This window comes from Antechinus flavipes, chromosome 3, assembly GCF_016432865.1.
Source record: "Antechinus flavipes isolate AdamAnt ecotype Samford, QLD, Australia chromosome 3, AdamAnt_v2, whole genome shotgun sequence".
Lineage (NCBI taxonomy): Eukaryota > Metazoa > Chordata > Mammalia > Dasyuromorphia > Dasyuridae > Antechinus > Antechinus flavipes.
In genome coordinates, this window is record NC_067400.1 from 30,249,270 (window position 1) to 30,273,108 (window position 23,839).

Below are 23,839 nucleotides of genomic sequence, written 5' to 3' on the forward strand. Positions count from 1 at the left end.
TGGGATGTCACCTCTATCTCATTTTAAGGCAAGAGACAAATACTTTGTGGGAGAAAATATCGTGTATATTACACCAAGAAAACTTTTTTCACTGTCTTTCCATCTTGATGTATCATGCCAAGTTCTTTTTAATGGTCCCAAACTTCCTCCTTTAACAAAGTATATCTTTTTTATTTTTAAAATGGATTTAAAATGAGTTCAGACATTCAAGATGGGCATTGTCTTATACATGAGAGTATAGAAAATAAGGATTCCTTATAATAAGGAAAACAAGAAAATAGGAAACTGGCTATTTCTTTATTGATATTTGTTGATTGATAACATACTTCTCTTGTTAACACCTTTGGGTATTTTTGGACCCCTAGCATCCCCTTATAAATCATTTCCCTCTCCAGTCTATGATGTTACTTATGAACATCATAGACTCAAAGCTAAGAGGATCTTTCAAAGTTTTTGAGCTTCAAGCTACCCTTTCATGGGTGAGGAAATTGAAGCTCAAGGGCATAGACATTAAGCAACAAACTCAGGAATTGAACCCAGATTCTCTGCCTCTAAATCAGCACTGTTCTACATTGCCTATTGCTTTTTGTTGTTCTTATTTGGGATTTTATTGACCCTCCACATGTGGAAAAGGGAATAGAGCAAAATTGCCATTTTCATGGCAAAGATCCTCGGATGATCTGCCATTTCTTTCTCCAGCTCATTTTACAAATGAGGAAACTGAGGCCATTAGGATGTATTAACTTGGGAAGGGTCATACAGCTAGTAAGTGTCTGAGGCCAGAGTTTGAATTCAGGTCTTTTGCAGACCTGGCATTCTGTCCACTGTGCCTCTTAGCTGTCCCACTATTTCATTTGTTTTATTGGCTTCCTTTTGTCTATGTACTTAAGGTTTCTGCTTCACTTGGGAGCTCAAGAGGAAGGATAACAAAGGAGGAAATTAGAGTCCATTTTCCAGCACATTAGGAGATATGAGATGAGGGCTTAAAACAGTTGTCTGAGTTCCTCTGATGATATATTACCGTGTTTTACTCTGTGATTCTTGCTTAGAGTTATCTTCAACTCCAAATCTGGGCTCTTTACTTTTCTAAAACAGATTAGAAAACAGCAAGTTTCTAGCACTCGTTGACTTGGGCAAGAGACAAAGTGGGACGATAAGGACATACCGAATTCTGTGTCCTCTTGATTTCCCAGACTGAATTCTTTTTCTTCCTGTGTCCAAAGAAGGTCGTTTAGGTGTTAGTGGTAGGAGAAACCTGTAGGTTTTGTTCTGTTTTGTGTTTCCCATTTTAGCAAAGATTCATAGAGAACCCAAGCTTGAGGAAGACTCTGGTTAATGATGGCAGCTGGGGAGTGAGGTTTGCAGAGCCCATCCCAGAAACACTTTCTTAATGACACTTCCTCTTGAAATGTTGCCTGCGTTTGCGAAGTGATAGCACAGAAAAGTAGCTTTTCTAAGTCGACCATTACTGTCTTTAAGTCAATAATAAACTCACTTGAATTCCTTCTCTACATATAAATGTTGGGCTGAGAGGAATCTGGACAACTCATCTGCTGGATCCATCCACTTTGGGCCATCGTATTCTTAATTTTCAGTGGAAAGGAGCACATTCCAGTGTCTCCAGTCTGCTTTAGGCAGGAAATTCTGATGTCTGGCCTAAATCCCCCACCCCTCTGAAATAAAGCCCATTTCCTTATGTCCTAACTTTAGGGAAGCTCAGACAGCTGCCCTCCATCCCTCATTCATTTCCCCTAATACCCTTGAAAATGGTCACTAATTTCCTCCTTTGCCTCCCCCATCCCCCGTAATATAGGAACTGCTCCTTGAAGTCATTTTTTTCTGAGATTAATTATCTGTATTCACAATGGCTAACGTGGCCCGGCACATCAGACATTTAATAAAAGCTTGTTGATTGATTAATACAGATTTTTGAACGCAAGCCCATTTACGTCATTATTTGGATGGCAAAAATTGTTTGAACAGAAGTGTTTGTCTTAGAGATTTTTATTTGCCCTGGCTTTAGATTGAAAATTTAAGATTAAAGATGAATGCATTTAAGTGATGGTTGTCAGAGCTCTGAATCCTTACTCTGGTGCTCGTTACCAGTGTGGCCTCGGTCATATGATGTCATGCTTTGGGGCCTTAGCTTCCTCATATGTCAGATGACCAGGGTTTGTCCGAGATGGTCTGTGGATCCTGCCAGGCCCTGAGTTTCCATTCTGTTAACCCAATATTCTTTCTCCCTTCAAGCTTATCTGATACCATGATTTAAATCTCCACAGAAAAAATAAAAGGTGATAATTGACAAGCCACAAAGACATTTTTACAAATGATATATTTAATATTTGAGGGAAGCTAGCCAACCCTGAGATTTCCCTTTCCTCTATGCCCCTTCTGGCTCTAACTTATAAACTCATGCCCTCACCACTGCAGCCTTCACACTTAACTCAGTATCCCAAGTCAGGAGCAGGTCAGTGGTCAGATCTGTCCCTCAGTCCTGCGGCCATTTACTCTGGTGAATAAGCTAATTTTCATAGCAGGACGTTATATCCTAGGATTGAGAATTTTCATATTGATATTGTCTCTCCTGATTATCAGTCATAATTTCTTGCAACAATTCCTTATCAATAATAATACTTTTAATAATAAATAGCATTAATATAAAACTTTAAGTTTTGCAAGCCCTCTACTCATGTGATCTCATTTGATCCTTCCTAAGACATGGATTCTGTAATTCTCCCCAATTCACAGATGAGGAAAATGAAATCAATCCATTCAATATGTATTAATTGCCAGGCGTAGTGCTAAGCAATGGGAATACAATAAATAAAATGAAAGGCTTTCCCTACCCTCTGAGTGTTTATAATATAAAAGATGAAAGAGATCAAGTGACTTAATTGTCTGAGGCATGTTTGGAACTCATATCTTAAAGATTGAAAGTCCAACATTTGATCCATCCTGCCAGTTACTAATTGTTGCTTGGGAGGTGATCTTTTGGCAGCTGCCGATGTCTCTGCCTCCCCTTTCCCTTGAAGTTTTCATCATATAAATATTTAGTCTTCCATTTCTGAAGTATATGATGAAAAATGATGTGTAAAGTCATTTTGGTCATTAAAAAAACTTTATAATTCAATGGGAAAAGATTATACTTAAGAAATGATGAATACAGAGAAGCCTTGAAAGACTTTTATGAACTGATGTAAAGCAAAGGTAGCAGAGATAGAACAGTTCCCCTGTGGCTGCAAGAATACTTGGCTGAGGTTACTGAAAGTCAAGGCCATATTGATGCTGAGTTAGTTGCTCACATGGGGCTCACAAAGCCCAGGGCTTTTCAAAGCCCATAGCATCATCCCTCAGTCAGTGAATTTTCAGGACTTTTTCTGCACTAAGCTCTGTTCTAAGCAGTAGGGTTAAAAAAAGCAAAGAATGAATAAAGAGCTGCAAAAGATTATTCTGATTCAGTGCCTTTGTTGTATCAGTTAAAACTGACCCTGAGAGATTGGTTAAATGACTTGCTCAGAGTACCCAGATTTCAAGTGATTGATGTGGTATTTCAGCTCAGGTCTTCTGCCTTCCAGGTTCACTGTTTTTTCCACTGACTCAGCTTCTCAGATGCTGTGAGATCAAATCCCGAGCTGTTGGGTCTGCATCTGGAAAGGAGATTCTCTAACCAAGAACTTAGCAAAGTGCCTGGCACACAGTTGTACCTTAAGAAATGTTTATGTGTCAGTTGATTGAGTGATCTCAAGTCTGCACTATACACACATGCAAGCTACAGAAGCTTGTAAAGACAAATCATAAATATCAGAAGCAACATTTGAATTAAGATCCTCAGACTGCAGAAACCAGTGTGTGTTTTAACTGTACCCCCGTCGTTCCTTCTGACTTCCTTACAGCCAATAAGACCCTCAGCGAGTCATTGTTTCCTCTCTGTGGACCTCAGTTTCTTTCTTTGTAAATTAAAGACCCCACGTGCTCTAACCTACTCTTCCATCTATGTAGCCCCTTCCTCTCAGGCAGTCTCCCAGTCTATAGTAACAGAGGAAGTTTTTTCCAGCCTCCTCACTAGCATAACCCTCTCTCCTAGCATTAATATTTCCTGTGATATTATCAATCCTATTTGATGTTTCCAAAGTGCCACAGGCTGGTCCCGTCTTTGATGAGCTTTCTGATCTGTCCCTGTCTTAGATTATGCAGCCTCAGCACTAACACCTGGATAAAGGGAGTCTAGCTCTTTCTCCAAATTGCTCCCTTGGCTCAATTTATATGGCTCTTGATCATTAAAGGTTGTGCTATTCTTTCTTTTTCTAAATGCTCTTGTTCTGTTTTGGATTCTAGAGAGGGCCTAAGATTCCCAGTAAACATGTGTTTTGATACCCAGGCAACTGAAGTTCTACTTTTATTCTAAAATTAGACATCATTCTTGTCTAGGCTATTCTGAGATATCTTTTAAGCCCTTGCTTAATTAAATTTTGAAGATGAAAAGATTTTTTTCTTTGCTGATGAAAGTTTTTATGCCACAAGTGCCTGTCACTTTAGAACCTGATCTAGGTAAAAGATAAGTAGAGTTGGCATCTCATTACAAAATCGTGCCCAGATAATATTTCTCTTAAGCTCAAACAAAGGAGGCTCCCTGCTTGTCTCTTCATCATTTTTTTTTTTTCTGGAGTGATATATCTAGGGTTGGAGTGAAATTATTCCATAATGAGGATTGGAAAAAGGACTTCATACAGTAAAAAGGGGGAAGACTTATTTGAAAAGATGGGGCTTTCCCTCTTCCTCTTTGAAAAATAATTGTATGGTTGTCTAAATAAACCTCACCCTCACAAACATATTAAATTCAGTATGTTTAGTATTTAATCTTTAGCATTTCATTTTTTACAATTTTGATTTCTAAATTCTCTCCCCCTCTCCCTTTATACCCCCTCAATGAAAAGGCAAACAATTTTATGTAGGTGCTACATGTACAGTCGTGCAAAATATATTTCCATATTAGTCATGTTGTGGGGAAAAAAAAAAAACATGAAGGAGAGATAGAAAGGAAGTGAGGGGGGAATAGAGGCAGGGAGGAAAAAAGAATGAAAAGTAAAGTTTTTTAAAAAGGATCCTTTGATCTGCATTTTCACTTAATCAGTTCTTTCTCTGGAGACAGAATTTTCACTTTGCATTAGTTGATATAAATCCAGGTTTCTCTGAGAATATCCTGCTTGTCATTTCTTACAGCACGATAATATTCCATTACAATCACCACTTGTTCCACCATTCTTCAACAAATGGGCATCCCCTCAATTTTGGCAAATTTTTCTTTATATCTCTATCCATGTGGCCAGTTATGTTCTTTAAGAAGTTCTTCTCTTCAATGTATATTTTGTGCCTCCATTCCCAAGCTGCTGACTTTTTTTTCAAGATTTTCTTGCATCACTTACATTTCTTTTTTCTAATTTTACCGCTATTTCTCTTGTGGTTGTTAGAATCCTTTTTGAGCTCTTCCTGGAATTCTTTATTGGGGCTGGGACCAATTTACTTTTTTTTTGAGGCTTTGCATGTAACAGTTTTGATTTGGTTGTCTTTTTCTGGATTTGGCACCATAGTAACTCTCTGTGGTCAGATTTTTTTTGTGTTTTTTCATTTTCCTAATCTTTATGTTAAATTAAAGTTGGACTCCATCCTTATAGTAGAGGAGGATCCCTTCTATAAAGAGAGTAGATTGAACTCGATGATGTCCTGCAAGCATCCTCTCTGCCTCTAATTCTCCAAGGGCTGAGCTTATTTATTGTTAATTGTAAAATATAAATTAGAAATTCATTTATTCACACAAGAAGATTTTATTGTAATGAGCAAGGTTTTCTCTCTGGAATTTAGGATACAAATACAGAAATTAGCTAGTGTAATCCCCAGGGAATTGCATGCTTACCGGAGGAATATAAAACACACATAAGTGTGCAAAAACAGTAGATTAGTCCTAGATTCATTCTTCTGAGATATGTACAGGTTGTTCATTTCAGCATGTTCACCTAAAATGAGTTTGAATCAAACATGGTTTTAAGACACTTTTGGCATTATAAATTAGCCATGAAAAAGAGCAATATCCCTCAAACTTAGGTCCAGAAAAGGATGTTGTTTTTTGGGGTTTTTTTAGTAAGAATTCTTGAGGTAGTGGTCCATATCACTGAAATATGACTACTAATCAGTAAAAATGTAGAGTAAAGCTTGGAATAGAGATTGGAGGCGAGGATTTGGAAAATGCTTGACTTGTTCTGCAAAAATGGATGGAACTATCTAAGGAGATTAGACAGGTGAAAAAGAAGGACCAAGCATAGAAACCATGGTTGCTGGAGGAAAAAGAGTTGGCCCAATGAGAATGGGGCCATAAAGCTTCCATGTGTCACATGAGCCAAGAAACAAGGGAGTTCCTTTCAAGGATGGGACAGTTAGAAAATGAGACTTTGTAAATGCTTGTTGACTTGATAAATGGCATTTGCATCTGGTCCTGAAGCATTCATTGCTGACCTTTCAGAGTACATCAGTAGGTGTAAACTAGATTGCAGTGGCTTAAAAAGAAACGAGTGGGTGGTGAGAAGACTAGTGATAGGACCATCATTCTCTGCCAAGATTTTTTTGCTTTCTGTTATTCACTGTCAACTAGCTCATAAGTACATCTTCTAGTTATTAGTTTGCCTTTTAAAAATGACATTAAGATGTGCTACATTTGCATTCTGCTCCAAATTTTCCTTAACCATGTGCCCCTGGATAGTCTCTTCATCTGTAAAGTGGGGATGCTAATTACACAAGCTAATCACAAAGCGTGCCAGAATCAAGTGAGGCAATCCTTCAAGGTGCCCTACAATTCTCAGAGTGCTGTTTAAATATTAGCTATGTTCATTACTGTTTTTAATAGTGGAGCTTGTAGTGAGTCTACACTCAGAGGTTTCTAAGTGTAAAGGAAAGAAAAATCGTGGTTTCAGGCAAGGTGCATCTTGCAAGTGTTTGCTAACGTATTCTACCCTTTTCCTTCCTCTGTAGGTGATTGAAGACAACACGGGCGTCCGCCGAGTGGTGGTCACACCCCAGTCTCCTGAATGTTACCCTCCCAGCTACCCCTCGGCCATCTCTCCCACCCATCACTTACCTCCGTACCTCGCCCATCACCCTCATTTTATCCACAACTCACACACAGCTTTCTACCCACCCGTCACAGGACCTGGAGATATGCCACCTGGGTTTTTTCCACAGCACCATCTTCCCCCCACACTGTACGGAGAGCAAGGTGAGTGGGGCAGTGCTGGGATCCATGACTATTCAAGTCAACTTTTCTGGGTACATTTCTCAGGTGCTTACTCTATGCAAATTGCACAGTGGATAGAGCACTGGACCTGCAGTCAGAAAGACCTGAGTTCAAATTTCACCTCACACATACTAAACAATGTGACCCTGGGCAGTTTTCTCATCTGTCAAGAGGGGGTGATAGTACCTCCCTCTCATCTTGTTGTGGTGATTAAATGAGGTATTTATTTAAAGTATTTAGCTAAATATTTATAGCATATGTCACTTGAAACATAATAAGCACTTAATAAATGCTGATTTTCTTTTCTGTTTCTCCCTTGCAATCCCTAAGCATCAGGGATTCGAATCAAAAACAGTTCTTGCCCTCAGCGCTCTTACACTCTTGTCCAGTGAGACAGCCTGGACACAGATAAACCTTATACAGTGGGAACTCCATAAATGCTTGAGTTGAGCTAAATAAGTACAATTGTGGTCATTTGAGAAAGGAAAAGTCTTTAGTGACTGAGAGGTTCCCGGGCTCATTTCAATGAACTTTCCACCATCTTCTTGTAGAAATCATACCACTATATCATACCAGCTACATTACAAGAGAAGACCAGTACAGCAAGCCCCAGCACAAAAAACTGAAGGATCGCCAGACTGACCGCCAGAATCGACTCAACAGCCCTCCTTCCTCACTCTACAAAAGCCACCTGAACAACTGCACAGCTGTCTACAATGGCTACGGCAAAGGCCACAATGCCGGGAGCAGCGGTGGTGGGGGAGGCGGCGGTGGGGGTCCCGGCATCAAGAAGGCTGAGAGACGAGCAAGAAGCAGCCCCAAATCCAATGAATCTGATTCCCAAGGTAAACTCCTAAGTTACTTGTTTTTAAAAATAAAAGTTTTATTTTTATTTTGTTTTCATCAAGCAGATAGATAGAAGATAAGTAAATGGATAGGTAGATAAAGTGGTGATTGATGAACAGACAGATGGATACAAGGATAAATAGATCAATCAATTAATATGAGAGAGAGACAGAGACAGAGACAGAGAGAGATTGGTTATCTTTGGACATAGAATAGATAGGCAATATCATGTATTTTAGAAAAACTCTGCTTTTGAGACAAGAAAACTTTGAAGTTCAAATTTATATAAAGTGGATGGGCAATCTTAAGCAAATACATTAACATCTGAGTATTGCAATCTACTTTCTAAGATGTCTGTTGCAAATAAAGTATTGGGACTATTAACTAGACCCATATCTGTAGCAATACCTATACTCATATCTCCACTGATGTCTATATCTCTATCTCTATCTCTGTATATATATATATATATATATATATATATATATATATATATATGTATGTATGTATGTATACACACATATCTATTTATTCATATCTAGATATATGGATTTTTCTGTGTTGTGCTATATATGCTTAGATGAATGCAAACAAACAGACATAAATATGGACAAATGATTGCTCATCATGAATAAAAGCCTCAAACTGGCGTAAGAAAAGACCTAAGGTTGAAATCCCACCTTGGAGACCCAGAAGCTGTGCAGTTCTGGACAGCTCACTTCACCTGCCCATGTACCAGCTGACTTCCTAAAGCTCTCAGGTGGCCAGTTAGAAGAAGAATGGGAAGTATCATTGATGTAAACATAAAAGCTATTGATCCTTTTAAAAGTTGATCATTTGCCGAGTAGTTATCCTTTTGTATTGGTCAGGGGGGTAGTTTCACACCAGGAGTTATCCCTCCTGACATCTCTAGGTCCAGACTAAAAAACAAAATATATATGACTGCTTTGTAACATATGTGTAAATGATGGTGTCTGTTGTGCCCATCCCGCTTCCCATCACCACCACCAGCACACATACAGTCACATATATATACAAACATTGACTAAAAGCCATAATCTCCTATGGAAAACCGCCCAGTCGCTCTACTCTGAATTTCTGTTGTGAATTGGCAGGCTTGCTCCAACATATTTCTTAGCTTGAGAGCAATATTTTAGCACCTTGTTTTCTCTTCATACTTCACAGCAGCCTACATTTTTTTTTTTTTTTTTTGTCACATGCCCTATCTAATTTTCTGCTTCCTCTGATCTGTGGAAGTTAAAATGTCAAAGAGAGTTCTTGCCTTTACATATCTCTCCTCGCGTGGTCCAAATCGGCAGATGTGCATTCAGTCCAGGCCAAAACAATTAGTCTTCCGCAGAAGATGGGGCACGTGGATGACTCCATAGAACTATATCTCATTAGACCAGATGCCATTCCTTCCAGACAGGGAAGGGGATGGGGAATTTCTACCTTGAGAAATGGAAATTTATTTATATTTCATTTCAAGCATAATTCATTACTTGATTCACTCTTTGAAGACCAAGTAGTTTTGATCTTAAGAAGAATAGAATTCTTTGAAAAAGACTTTACAGATGTCTCATTTGATCTCACAACAACCCTGGGAGGTAGATGCTAATATTAGCCTCCTCTTTGAGATAAGGAAACTGAGGTAGAGATGAAGTGTCCTACCTAAAATCCTCCACTTAGTAAGTATCTAGGAGAAGATTCTTATTCAGTGCTCTGTCTACCACACATCCAACTTAGGACTGAGAACTGATGCTGGCAAGATGACATCCATGTGGCCGGTGTTGTGTAGACAGGATCCTTTTTCAGGTTTGGTTTGAACGATATGAATTCTGCTCCCTCATTGGCCCCCTTGTTTGGTGGGCTAATGAAACATGTTGATGGCTTCATGATTTCTAGGGCCTGATTATGGTATGGACAAAGGTGGTCTTTCCAACCCCAATGTCACAGGGATTTTGGGGGGTTTAGACACTGTTGTGTTTCCTGTAATCACCAAGCCCCACTTGAATGTATTCCTATCGTGGGCTTTTTCTAAGCAAGATCCTGGACCAATATGGCTTCTAGAACAACCTTCAGGTAGAAGGGAATGTTTTTAAAGAGGCATGAATTTTAGACCATCTCAAGCAGGAAAGCCAAACTTTTTCAAAGGCCAATTTTAAAATCAATGTCCTAAACAGGGGTCCTCAAACTTAAATAGGGGGCCAGTTCACTGTCCCTCAGACTGTTGGAAGGCCAGACTATAGTAAAAACAAAAACTGTGTTTTGCGGGCCTTTAAATAAAGAAACTTCATAGCCCTGGATAAGGGGGATAAACATCCTCAGCTGCTGCATCTGGCCCGCGGGCTGTAGGTTGAGGACCCCTGGAGATTCTAGAGTGTAACTTTTTATACAATGAGAAATTTATTTTAACATTAGCATCCCAGAGACATTCCTATTTTTATAAGAGAGCACACAAAGACTGAGGATGATATTCTCCTTCCCCATCATCCCTAAGGAAAAGCCAGAATGGTATCTTTAGAACCTGAGAAGACCACAATTAATATCAAGATGAGAGATAAGAAGAGCAAAAGTAAATTACATCTCCTCCAAAGGGCCTCTTGCTTCTTAGATCTGGATGCTGAGAGTTACTGTCTGATTCCCAGATTTTGATGGAAGAAGTTCAAGTTGATGAGCCAGTATAAATGAGGCATTATGAGAGGGAGCAGTTTTAAAAAGTTATCCTCAGAGCTAGAGTGACCCTTCTGAATCTGTTAGTTTCTCAGTGCTTTTGGACGCTTTCTAAAGCTGTAATTTGCAAAGACGGGGCAGACCTTCATTAGTGGAGAGCTTGTCCTTATCTGGGAGTCTTCTCAAGTCAAGAAGCATTTTTTGAGCTATCTGCTCATCATTTAAATGCTAAAGCTGAAATAAAAGAATGAACAGTCTTCAGGGAGCTCATCACATAATGGCAGAGACTAGGTACAATACTTAGTCTTTTTTGTGTGTATACTTTATTATTTAATTCTCTTGCTTGCCTTGGACTGGGTAACTGCCACACTCCCACCCTTAAGCACCTGGGTGCTTTCCTTGCAGCTGACAAGCTTCTCTGGCAGATTTCTGAAAGGTCAAGGGCCTAAAATGTGTAATTTTTGACTTGGAGTGGCTCCACTTGGCTTGATAAGTGTGGAGGTCAATTGGTCTCTTGTTATGTCCTGGCTCTCCTTTGCTTGGTCGGAGACAGTGGGTTCATAGAAGACCTTGTCACCCCAAAAGCAGTACTAGGGCAGGATGCCCTGGTAATCTTGGGGGCCAAAAAACAGAATCTCAAAATTTCACAAGTGGAAAAGCCCTTAATGGTTATCTAGTCTAACTATTTGTGTGAATTGCTTCATAGCCTTTCAGTTAAGTCAATGGCTTTGGTCTTTGAATTCCCCACATCCAGCATAGCACTTTGTGAATAGTAAGTGCTGAATAAATGATTGCTGGATTATAATGAATGTTGCATTTCTTTTTTGTGAGAAGCCTTGTCCTGGAGGCTAATCAGTGGTTGATTGGCAATACAAGAGCAAAGAATAAAGCAATCTCTGCTCTCATGGAGATCTTCACAGGCATATTGAAAATATGTACAATATAAATAGGAAATCAATTAATACTTAGATAAATATATCTCAGTCTTTCTATTTATCTATCTATCTATCCATCTATTCATCTCTGCATCTATCTATATACATGCACATATACTGACAAAATAGTTCAGTCCAAGATGTCAAGATTGGTATCATCTTGCCTCCCTTCTTCAGGTAGACATGTCAACAATTAACTCAGTCAAGGAGTGAGGGGATGCAGCAAAACAAAGTTTCAAGAAATGGAATATGAGAGATTGGAGGGGAGGGTCAGTGGGATCTGGAAGAAGTGGCTCTTGGGTATCTGAGCAGATAAAGATAGAGACCAGTGAATGACATGAGGAAAAGGAGAAGGCAGGGTGATCTTGGAAGCCAAAATTCATTCAGGATTATGGATTGTAAGAAGAGGAACGACATGAAGTAAACTTGGAAATGAGATCTTTGGGTCATCTTGCTAGAGTTCCACCAGCCCCCTTATTTTGTAGAAGAGAGAAGTTAAGGTACTTACTTCTCCAGGTTCACATACCTTGCCTGAGTTATTGAAGCCAGGTCTTCAATTTCAACATTTATGACTTCACAACCTCAACCTGTCTGTGCCTCAGTTTCCTTATCTGTACATTGAGGGAGTTGGATCCAGGGCCTTTAATTTCCCTGTTCCTAATATTCAATGACCCAACAATATGGTAGTTTTTTAATCCATTCTACTGGATGAAGAATTCATCAGATAGCTGCGTCATTCTCAGACAGTTCAGCGTCACTAATTTAGATTATGAAGCATTCAGATCCTGCCTCTGACAGGGTAAGTCATTAAATGATCAATTCCCCTGGCTCCTCTCTCAGACAACAAAGTACAGATCTTCATTTGTGCGTTTCAGCAGTGGAAGTGCCCTTGACTGATGAAATTGAAGATACAGATAATAAAAGAATGTGTCCAGAAAGTGGTTGGGATTCCTCCCTTGATCTGTTCAATCCTTGGGGTAGAGATGGGGCTGGGTGGAGGGAGGGACGTGTGTGTGTGTGGGGGGGGGAGTCATCCTGTTTTCTCTTTCTGCTGAGATCAGAACTCCTGTGCTTCAGCTCAGTGTCAGGGGCGCCCCACTCCCAGAAACCTCTCCTTCTGGAGTTTGCTGGTTTTCCAAATCGATGTCATCCCTTCTGCATGTGCAGACCCTGGGAAAGTCAGCCCTCGGCCCACCTGGGCCTTCCTGACACTGGGTCCCTTTGTTTCCCATGATGGTGGCGGATGTTAATAGGGATTGGAATGTGAGGGTTGGAGACAAAGCCTCTCTTTGGGCATATTTCCTTGTGCCAGCTTGCTGTAACAGATAACTTCAGATTTTTTTTCCCTCTTTAAATTAGAAAAATCAAACTGAGCTTTTCAATATCTCTCAAAAGGTACCGCCTTCCTTTTGTCCGTTGTTTTAATTATTGACTACCTTCTTCACCTGAGTGATGTCCTGGTCATTGTGCTGGATGTGGGCCAGGACTCTGGTTATCCACCTGCTTGAGAGAAAAGAAGACTTTTATCTACTCTAGGAGTTCTTAACCTTTCCAAGAAGGTGGGGAGGTAGTCCTGTGCCCTATACGCTTCTTGGTAAAGCCTATGGACTGAATATTGTTTTTAAATGCAAGATATTACAAAGAAAACCAGTTATTTAAAAAAACTATTAGAAAAGTTGAGGGATCCCCAAGTTAAGAACTCTTGACCTTCATTGTACATTCTCTGAACCCCATTTGAAAACTAAATACCCCTAGCCTGGTGTTTGGACAGTTGTGTTATAACAACCCTTGATCTGAAGGCTAATTTTTTTTTCTTTTATCTAAAATTCAGGGCTTTTCTCCAGACAGTCGTAAGCAACAATATAATCAAAACGCTACGGAAAGATTTAAAAAACAATTAAAATTGATCACAGGGTTCGGATTTTCACATCTCCCTGCCACGTACAGTCTAAGAAAGTGAAAAACAATGAGAACAGGTCAGACTTTTTTCAGAAAGAAGAGTGTGGGTCCCTAGATTAAAATAGACAAAGAATTCTTTTTGGTTAGAAAACTGTACAGATAATTAGCACTCTTTCATTTAACTTGGACTGCCCTCTACATCATTCAGCTCTCATGGGCTTAAGGGTGACCTTGGTTATGGATTTGAGTTGACTCCACAGAAAAGAGACATGAGAAGAATAGAGAATAAGAGGAGATGAGCAAGAGATACTGAACCACAGTTTGGAAAGAACCAGACAGGAAATGGGAGGGGGACCGGGGATTCCATTGCCCCAGATGTAGTTGTCCTTGCCTTCACACTAGATGAACATTTTCCAAAAGGAAAATCTTCAACAGAGCAGGGAGAAAACAAAAGACTTATTACTTCTAGTCTTGTGGTCAATGGACCTTATGCTGACTTCTGAAATTTGAATAAATCTCCATTTCAATAAATCTCCCATTATTTTCCTTTTTCATTTTTCATTACCCCTACAGGCTACACTTCCCTCAGCCTCCTCAGACACTACATATAGAACAAGTTTAGACAAATGAATAAAAAGAAAGTTCAGAAAGATTCACATTCTATACTATTTCACTTAAAAATGGTATTGGTACTTCAAAGACTTTCCAAGTCATCATTGGTAATTGCTCAACTGGCCTTTAGAATTGTTGTAGTATTTCATTAAAACTTTAACTTAGTTAACTTCCCTCCTGCCATTTCTATGGAAACCTATGGCCTTCAATTTTTCATTCTTTAATGAGGCTGCATTTGACCATTCTAATTTATAAAATAACATGTTAATTATCCCGGTACTTCTAGAGATTGACCCAGCCTTAAAATACAGTTAGATTCTTTGTTGTTGTTTTTAAGACCTCTACGCCCCATATACCCTGCCCTGATCTGACCACATGTAGAATTTTGGACTCTGTTTTGCATGCCACATTTTAGAAAGGCCATTAATGAGCTGGAAAGTGTTGAGAGGACTAGGTCTGTATTCCAAAGAGATCATATGAAAGGGAAAAGGACCCACATGTACAAAAATGTTTGTAGCAGCCCTTTTGGTAGTGGCAAGGAACTGGAAATTGAATCCATCAGCTGGAGAATGGCTGAATAAATGATGGTATATGAATATTATTGTTCTATAAGAAATGATCAGGAGGGTGGTTTCAGAGAGGCCTGGAGAGACTTACATGAACTGATGCTGAGTGAAGTGAGCAGAACCAAAAGAACTTATACACACCAACAAGATTATGTGATGATCAACTATGATGGACTTGACTCTTTTCAGCCATGAGATGATTCAGGCCAATTCCAATAGACTTGTGATGGAAAGAGCCATCTGCATCCAGAGGGAGAACTATGGGGATTGAATGTGAATCACAACATAGTTTTTTGTTGGTATTGTTGTTGTTTGCTTGCTTTTTTTTTTTTTTTGGATCAGATTTTTCTGATGCAGCATGGTAAATGTGAAAATACATTTAGAAAAATTGTACATGTTCAACCTATATTGGATTATTTGCTGTCTAGGCTAAACAAATGCGAGAAGGAGGGAGATAAATGTGAAACACAAGATTTTGCAAGGATAATGTTGCATATATTTTGAAAAGTAAAAAGCTATTATTAAAAAAAAAAAAAAGAAAGAAAGTGTCAAGAGGACATCAACAAAGATACCAAAGTGCCTAGAGTCTTTACCAAATAATCATCACTTTAAATGGACCACAGGTGTTTAAGGTAGATCAGATAAGACACATAGAGTCCACAATAGCTACCTTTAAGCAAAGATGTAGAAATTCTTCTTGGCCCCCAGAGCTAAATGAGCAACAGTGGGAAGGGTGATGTAGTGGATAAAGAATTGAGCTTGAAATCAAGAAAACCTAGTTTTGAATCCTTCCTTTGACACATTTGTGATCCTAAATTACTCATTTAATCCCTGCATCTAATTTTGTCATCTGTAAAATGAATGAGGACAAGGTGACCCCTTGGATTCTGGCTGGCTATGAATCTATGATCTGAAATTTGGGCTTGATGTAAAAAAAAGACTTCCTAGCTGAGCTATTCCAAAGTGCATGTAACGGTTTCCCCCTTCATTTGGAGCACAGTCTGGAAGGTCATTTTTGGCTCTGCTTCAGAGATTGGACCAGATGTGTGAGGTCCCTCTGGACTTTAGGATTCTGTGAAAATCAAAGCACGTAACAATGTGAGTTTCTTGAACTAAGCCTCTTTCCCATTAGAACATCTCTGAGATAGATGTTCCCCAAACAACCCAGACCCCCCAACGATCTACAAATAAAGAAAGCCATCCACTTTCAGAGCACACGCTGGCCTGTCTCTGACCTCAGACTTGTCTTTAGCAACACTTCTGATGACACGAGTTATGAAGTGGAAAGAACGGTCCTTAAAACAAAGAGGGATGGATGACTGAGCCATGTTTTAGGATCACTCAGTTCCTTAAAACTATTTCAAGGTTTTGCCAAGCACAGTTTTTATTAATATTTAGTCTCTGGAGAAGATTTATCTCAAGGAATGGGCCTCCAAATTATTCCATAAGGCATCAACATCTCTCTCTTTCTTCCTCTCCCTTCCTCACTCTCCTACCCCCCCTTTCCCTCTCTTCCACTCTTTCCTTTCTCTCTGAAGTTGTATTAGAAATCATGGACTGTTTACATTCAAGGCAACCTCCCCTACAGGGCTCCATCTGTCAGGGAGGCAGTAGTGAGAGTGAACAAAGTAGCAATCTAGTATTATTTTACTGGTCACCTTATGGTCTTCAGATTGTGACTTCAGTATTCTCATCAATATTACTGGAGATTTTGGTGTATCAGTTATTGTTCAACTTTCAATACTGTTTCTCCTTAGGATTAAGTCAGGTCATTTACAATATTCAACCAGTGGGTTCCAAACTTGCCTTGTAATATAACTGAGGAGTAAATGGATTGCTAGTCCATGATAAAGAGATGGTCTTGCCGAGGAGTGTGTAGTTTGATAGTCTATTTTTTGAGCCATCTCTTCTTTCAGGGAAACTAGGTATCATTTCCTTGAATTAGTCACGAACATCTGTTTGTGGCTGACATCTGATTTTAATGTGAGAAGTGGATAACATAGGCAGGTGGTAGGAGAGAAACATTTCTGACAGCTGTGTTCCACATAGACATCCTAGGGTAATCCAACAGCAAGATATATCAGGACGCTATCCATCTAGGTCTGCTTCTGAAAATGGCTGCTACAATAGCCTTAGAAAGATCTTTTCCTTTCATGAGCTTCTGTTTCTTTAAGATTGACTAAGGTCCCATATAGCATCCTGTGATTTACCTTCTTTCTTCATATCTGTTCTCCTCTTCCTACCCTATTTTAATGTTTCTTCTTATTTTCTCAGGCAGATCACTTGATTTGTGTCTATCCGCCTCAATTTTCTCAACAGTAAAATGAAGACCATAATAATACCTATCTCTCAGGATTGTAAGGCTTAAGTGTGATCATATTTGTAAATTATTTAGCACAATGTTACACATAGTAGGCACTTAATAAATGCAAGCTTCCTTTCCTCGTAGGACATTCAAAGAAAGACAGATTCATCATCCTTGTCTTCAAGGAAGTTTCACTTTGAAGGCAGAGACAAGTTATTCAGTATCTAAGAGAATCTAATACTTTATTTCACTCTCATGTCTTGATTTTGTCTTTGTTCCAGACAGTCAGCAAGCATTTATTAATTAGTTTCTATCATCTAGCACTGTGCCAAAGATGGGGATATTAAAAAAGAGAGAAGAAACTCCAATAACAGCAACAAAACACATTCCTTATCTCAAGAACCTCACATTATATTAGAGGCTTGGATATTTTTACCATGGCTTGCCATAGTCTGCATGTCACCATTTTGTATTGGATAGAGCAGTGGTTTTAGAACATCTAGGTTCATAAGTTATTCCATTCACCTCCTTGAGCTCTAGAATCTGCAATCTAGAAAGAGGAAGAAGTGACCTCTTGGGACGGGGGGAGTATTTTGTAGATTTTAAAATACAATTTAAGTGTGAGCTGTTCTTTTAAGGTTTAGAGAGTGGTCTTTTCTATAGAGATGTGAAAGAGACTGAAGCTTGAAAGCAAAAACAAAAGAAGGAAAATAAACAGATGTATAAGTGAAGGAATAGATCAAAATATGAATATAGGAAGATAAATAGCTATAGAGAGGGAGGTAGGTGATTCCTTAGGAGACAGAAATATTACTCCCCTAAAGGCATAAAGTACTTTGTAAAGCAAAATTGTCTTATTTAATGACATGTAAAATTTTAACATTGAAAGAGTAAATTCATCCACTTTATATGGGCTAGCTTATAATAATTAATGTTATTAAAATTTGAGTGTAATCCCTATTTTTCACCTTCTTTCATATCACCTTCATTTCTAAATATATCTCTCTACCCCCCTCCCCTATCCAATGAGTCATCTCTTGTAACAAAGAATAAGAAAGAAAAGAGCTGGAAAAATCTGCAGTCTTGGCTGATAATTCTTTTGACAGTTGTTCTATTCATAAAAGTACTGCTCCAAAGGAGAAGTGAGCTAATGGTGGGTAGCTTCCCTTGTAAATACAGTTATGTTTGACCAGCTCTGGTGAAAGATTGAAGAAGGCAGAACTAACTAGGATTGAGGATTACTTGAGGGCTTCATAGATCCTAAACTCTAATCCAGATAGAATACTAGAGAAAATTGATCACTAGTTGTCTAATTTAGATCTGTTAGATCCTTATTTCCTCCCAGTGGACAGAGATCTGAGTTCAAATCCCAGCTCTGTGACTTACCACTTGGATAACTTTGAACAAGTCACTTAGAGAACTGTTCTTTGAATCTGTTTCCTCATTTGTCTATATATCTCCAGACTTGTCTCTAAGTCCCTTTTAGCTCTCATTCTATCATCCTGTGACCTGTCAGGCCCACTTCCCTTGTCCTTTGGAAGCTCAAATGAGTTGATAAGCATCAAGTGCTTTACTTACTCTAAAACCCTGAATGATAGTAGTTATTATTCTATGTTACTCACCAAGGAATATCACTGTTAATGAAGCCTTGGTAAATGCATTATTTTAGATGATGGGGTCTGCATATGTGCATGTGGATTAATGAAGGTGAATGAGGTATTACCCACAGTCAGTGCAATGTCCTCAGCAACAGTTATCCTGGACATTGGATTTAAGGCATATTCTTTTTTGTCTTTAGAAATTCTGTTTTTTACAATAAACCGAAGGCCTTTGTGAGCAAGAGCGTGTGGTTGAGAGTCTTACATGGAATTGTCTTAAAGTTTTGCTCCATTTCAGAAACATTAAGGATTTTTCAGAGACCCCATGAATATATCAACTCTACCCTCTTTCAGACATTCCCATTATTAGAGATATCAGGGTGTGCTCTGTCTTTCTATTCCATTGCCAACTACAGATGTTCTCTCCACATTTTTGTAAATCACTTCAGTGCATAGGATGGAAAATGGGAAGAGAGGCCCAACTGGCAGATTTGAGTTAATTCCTGTGGCCCAATAGCTGCAATTTAAAATGGTAAATGACAGTGTTCCCCAAATTTGTTATTTAGTTTAGAGCTGAAAGATGTGTGGTCCTGGTCATCTCCAAACAGCAGTTGGTTGATAAGCATTTATTAAGCATTTTGTGCTTTGGCATTGTATTGTGTTATATGGAAAGAAAGAAAAGCTATTTTTTGTGCTAGGCATTGTATTAAATTATACGGAAAGAAAGAAAAGCAGTAGACAGTTCCTCTTCTGGATCTCACCATCTAATGGGGAAGATTCTCTATGGACAAACAAGATATAGACTGGATAAATTGGAGAGCAAAGTTCCCAGCATTCAACAAGATTGGGAAAGGCTTTCTTTTGAAGGAGGAATTTTAGCTGCCATTCATATGAAGCCAGGAAAGCCAGTAATCAGCTAAAATAAATACCCCAGGTTTTAAAAAGTGACTTTCAGTTGTATCTGTGAATGTTTGGGATGGGGAATAGGATCAAGATTCCTCCCTCCCTCCCTCCCTCTCTCCCTCCTACCCTCCTCTCCCTTTCTTCCTTCCTCTCTCCCTTCCTTCCTTCCTTCCTTCCTCATCCTTTCTTTGTGAGTCATCCTTCAGCCACTACCATTACGCATTCCCTCACCTGCTATGTCATGCACAATTGATTTTTCAATAGGTTGGAATTAATTTCATATTAAATGTTGAATAGTGGCACCATAGTCCTGTCTTCCAGTAACTTGCTCTCAGAAAAAAAAAATTACCAGAAGCTTCAGCTTTTCATTATGGCATTTGCATAAATTACATTTGCATCCATTACATGGGACCAATTGAGGCAAGTCTTAAAACTGAAAGCTCTAATAATACTGCTGCTAACCTGCTAAAGACAACAGTGATTTAGCTTTGCTTTTTAGAGTAGGTAGAGATGAGTATTTTCTTCACATTATCATAAGAGAGATTTTTGAAGGCATCAGTATAGTCACTTAAAAAGAGATGAATATGAAAAATGACTGGCTTTCCCCAAATTCTCAATCAGTAAAAATTTACCCAGTGCCCATTTCATAATTCGTGTCCTTGAGGCCAGAGCGAAGGGACTTCAAATCTTACTTCTGATATATATTGGTTGTGTAAGTCTGGTCAAATCAATTAATATTTCTCTTTATACACTACTGATCTCAAACTCAAAAAGAAATGGGGGCCACAAAATGGTGCCTCAGCATCCCTCCAGGCCACATATTTGACTTCGTTTTAAAATTTTACATTATTTCTATTTTATTGTCCTTTCACTTATTTTCCTAACTCCTTCTCTGTTCCATTTTAATTTAATTTGGACTATACTCTAAGATATTATGGCTGTGAGCCTCATGTTTTGACACTTCTGCTCTAGATATTCTCTGAGACTATAAACAATGGAAAACTTACTAACCTGCATTGGGAGTTCCCTGTATCAAGGAAGTCACAAATCCTGGTGATGGTCCCCTTTTCACTTCCACATGTTGATTCATTCAGTCATTCATTTATTCATTCATCCATTCTCCTCCAAAGATTTCATTGTCCAAATAGCATTTATTAAGCATCTGTATTCTTGGTATTGTAATGAGCTTTAGATAATGAAACTCTGTGCCCTGATTACCTCTATTCTTTCTAAAGGGGAACACAATATGCACCTGAATGAGGATGTTTAAATTTTACACTTCTCTTTATGGGAATCTGTTTTAGAGCTAGACAAAAATCTTAGGGGTCATCCCATATAATCCTCTTTATTTTAAAGCTAAGGAATGGAGAGAGCAAGACAGGAATCAAAAAGTCTCATTAGCACTCAACCTCAGGGTCTTTGACTCCATATCTGACTCTTTTTCCACTGTGTGACCCCACCCGCCATGACAGACTGAATGGGGAAGGGACCTTAGAGGGCCCTTCATCCAGTCCCATCATCCCTTGAAAGCCAATGTGGACAGACTTAAGAGAGCTTGAAAAAAAGTTAGGAATTGAGCATTTCTACCTGCATGGGTAATTGTCAACACACATGTAGCATCCTTCAAAACTTGTGAATGGTTTCCCCCAGCCTGGCTTAGTTGGAAATTAACACCTGCCAGCGAATTTTCTTTATCCAGCTTTTAACTAGAGACCAGTGTCTTAAAAAATCAATCCTGGCAGCAAACACAAAATGAAGTTTGGATGAACTCTAGGTTCTCATGGAGTCATGTAACCCAACATTATTAAAAGGGATTAGGGAACACAGCTGGGGAACAGATGGAATGCTGGCAACCAGACAGTCAAAGGTAGCTAAAAGCCTTCATTTTCCTTTTATGGAATATCATCCCATGTGCTGCACCCATTCCTTTAGTGGTAGCCAATCCAAGTCATAGTTTATCCTTGAAGATATAGATGGTCAACTCTTCCTTCTTGGAATTATCACCGTTGTTATCTGCTCCCTGACTGTCCATAGGAGAAAAATCTAGTCTAAGAGATGGGGTATTAGGAATCTGATTCTTTACAACTCTGTGATCATGAACAAATCCTTTGAATTCAAGTCTCAGTTTGCTCATCTGTAGAACAAAATGGCTTAGATGGCATAGTAAATAAAGCACTGGATCTGAAGTTACAAAGACATGAGTTCAAATTCATGATCCCAACAACCTTTGGAGGTAGTTCCTATTATTATCCCAATAATAATATTAGCTAATATTTATATAGTACCTATTGTGAATTAGGCACTATCCTAAATGCTTTATAATTACTATCTCAATTAACAACATTATTTAACAAATGTTATCTCATTAATTCCCACAATACCTCTTGGAAGTAGATGGTGTTATTCTCCTCATTTTGAGGACTGTTCTGGGAGGACTAGCATCTCTGCTAGTCTACTGAGCTCTTTTCAAGGCTGTATGTGTATTTTTGCTGTTTACCTGCTACCCTCTCACCTGTGGCTCCCAGAGGCTTTATCATGAGCATTGGCCATACTCTGGTAAACCATCTTGGCAGATGGACCATACTACATTGAGATTAGCCAATGGACCTCAGATGAGTCAGTGACGTGCACCCGAAGCACATGGAGACATTCTTAGTAGAATGGGTGGATATGACCAATTTGGTCCAATAGCCATGAAGATGGCTGAAACAATGCGATGCTTAGACTTTGGTCAGAGATGGAAGAAGGCAAGGTCATTAGATCATCCTTAGCCATTGCCAGCTGTCTTGATTCTTTCTTATCTTGTCATCAGATGTCTACGACTTGGAAAAGATAGCGTGAGGCTGATTACTCCTTGTATCCCTGCCTCACTTAAGTAAATTGACCCACAAGTCAAGACATTATCCAAGATATCATTGACCTTCAATAACAGAGGGCAAGCACTAATATCTCTATTTCACTGATAAGCATGTGGAAGCCGAGATAAAATGACTTGAGGACAAAAAGATATTAGGAGTCAATGATTCCATTTAAATAGGAATCTTGTTGAATTTTTAGGCAGGAGAAAAGTGTTTCTAAAGACTCTTTTCTTATTTAAGGAGAGAATTACCCAAAGCTTAACTCAAATATCACATTCTCCAAGAAGACTTCATAGATTTCACATCACACACATCCCCCTCCAAAATGCTAGTGCCATTTCTCTCTCTCTCTCTCTCTGTTTCTCTCTCTCTCTCTCTCAAAATAACAATAGCTTTTTATTTTTCAAAATACATGCAAAGATAGTTTTCAATTTTCACCTGTGTAAAATCTTGTGTTACAAACTTTTCTCCCTCTTTCCCCCTTTCTCCTAGGCAATAAATAATCTAATATAGATTAAACATGGGCAATTCTTCTAAATATTATTTCCACATTTATCATTCTGCAGTACTGTCTCTTCTACGCTTACCTCCCACCTTGGCATTTTATCTTGTGTGTAGTCTCCCCCAGTAGAATTTAAGCTTCAGAGAGCTCTTTTCTTTCCTTTTTTTGTTATACCTATAGAATCCCCTCTGTCTTGATAGCATAGGACTCAGAAAACTGTGAGCATTTTATAGATGCTTATTCATTGACTGATTCACTTGATGGTAGATTCAGAGCTAGAAGACCCTTCAAAAGCCATCAAATCTTTTCCCCTCTTCTTGTAGATCAAGAAGTTGAGGCTCAGAAATAGGACTTAGCCTTGAGACAGACCTCCAACAGGAGGTGAGATTGTGAGCTCCTTGAAAACAAGGAACATCTTTTGATTTTCTTGGTATCCCCAGCACTTAGCACAGTATTTGGCATTTTGCAAATGCCTAATAAACTCTTATTGACTGGTCCACTGACTCAAACATCTGAGACAAGATTTCCATGCCATGTTAGTCATGAGCAAAATTACATTGAGAAAGAGCTTTTATGAAATTACTTTATATTCAAAGGAGAAAATTAAGTCACCTGAAGGGGTCATTTCTCCTCACAGCCTTAGCTTTGTGGCCTTAATCGTTATGCAATTTTAACTGAAATTTAGCAAAATCTGGCAGCTATCCTTACCGGGCTCCCCTGCACGATGACCCCACGCACAATGAAACAGCTTGGGCCATCCATCTGGGGACTCATGCCAGTGCTTTCGGGATTAGTTACTTTGTTTTTCAGGTGGTGCTGGACCTTGGACAGCTGCGGCCAAGGCTCCAACATAGCCT

General features: G+C 39.0%; 1 protein-coding gene across 2 annotated transcripts in view; it reads left to right on the plus strand.

Moving 5' to 3' along the window:
- Window positions 1–23,839, plus strand: part of FNDC3B (fibronectin type III domain containing 3B) — a 366,338-nt gene that overhangs the window by 221,374 nt on the left and 121,125 nt on the right. For both annotated transcript variants that reach the window (XM_051983177.1, XM_051983178.1), the window contains exons 5-6: window positions 7,024–7,267; window positions 7,837–8,130. In XM_051983177.1, coding sequence (XP_051839137.1) covers window positions 7,024–7,267; window positions 7,837–8,130 — 538 coding nt within the window. The remainder of the gene's footprint in view (window positions 1–7,023; window positions 7,268–7,836; window positions 8,131–23,839) is intronic.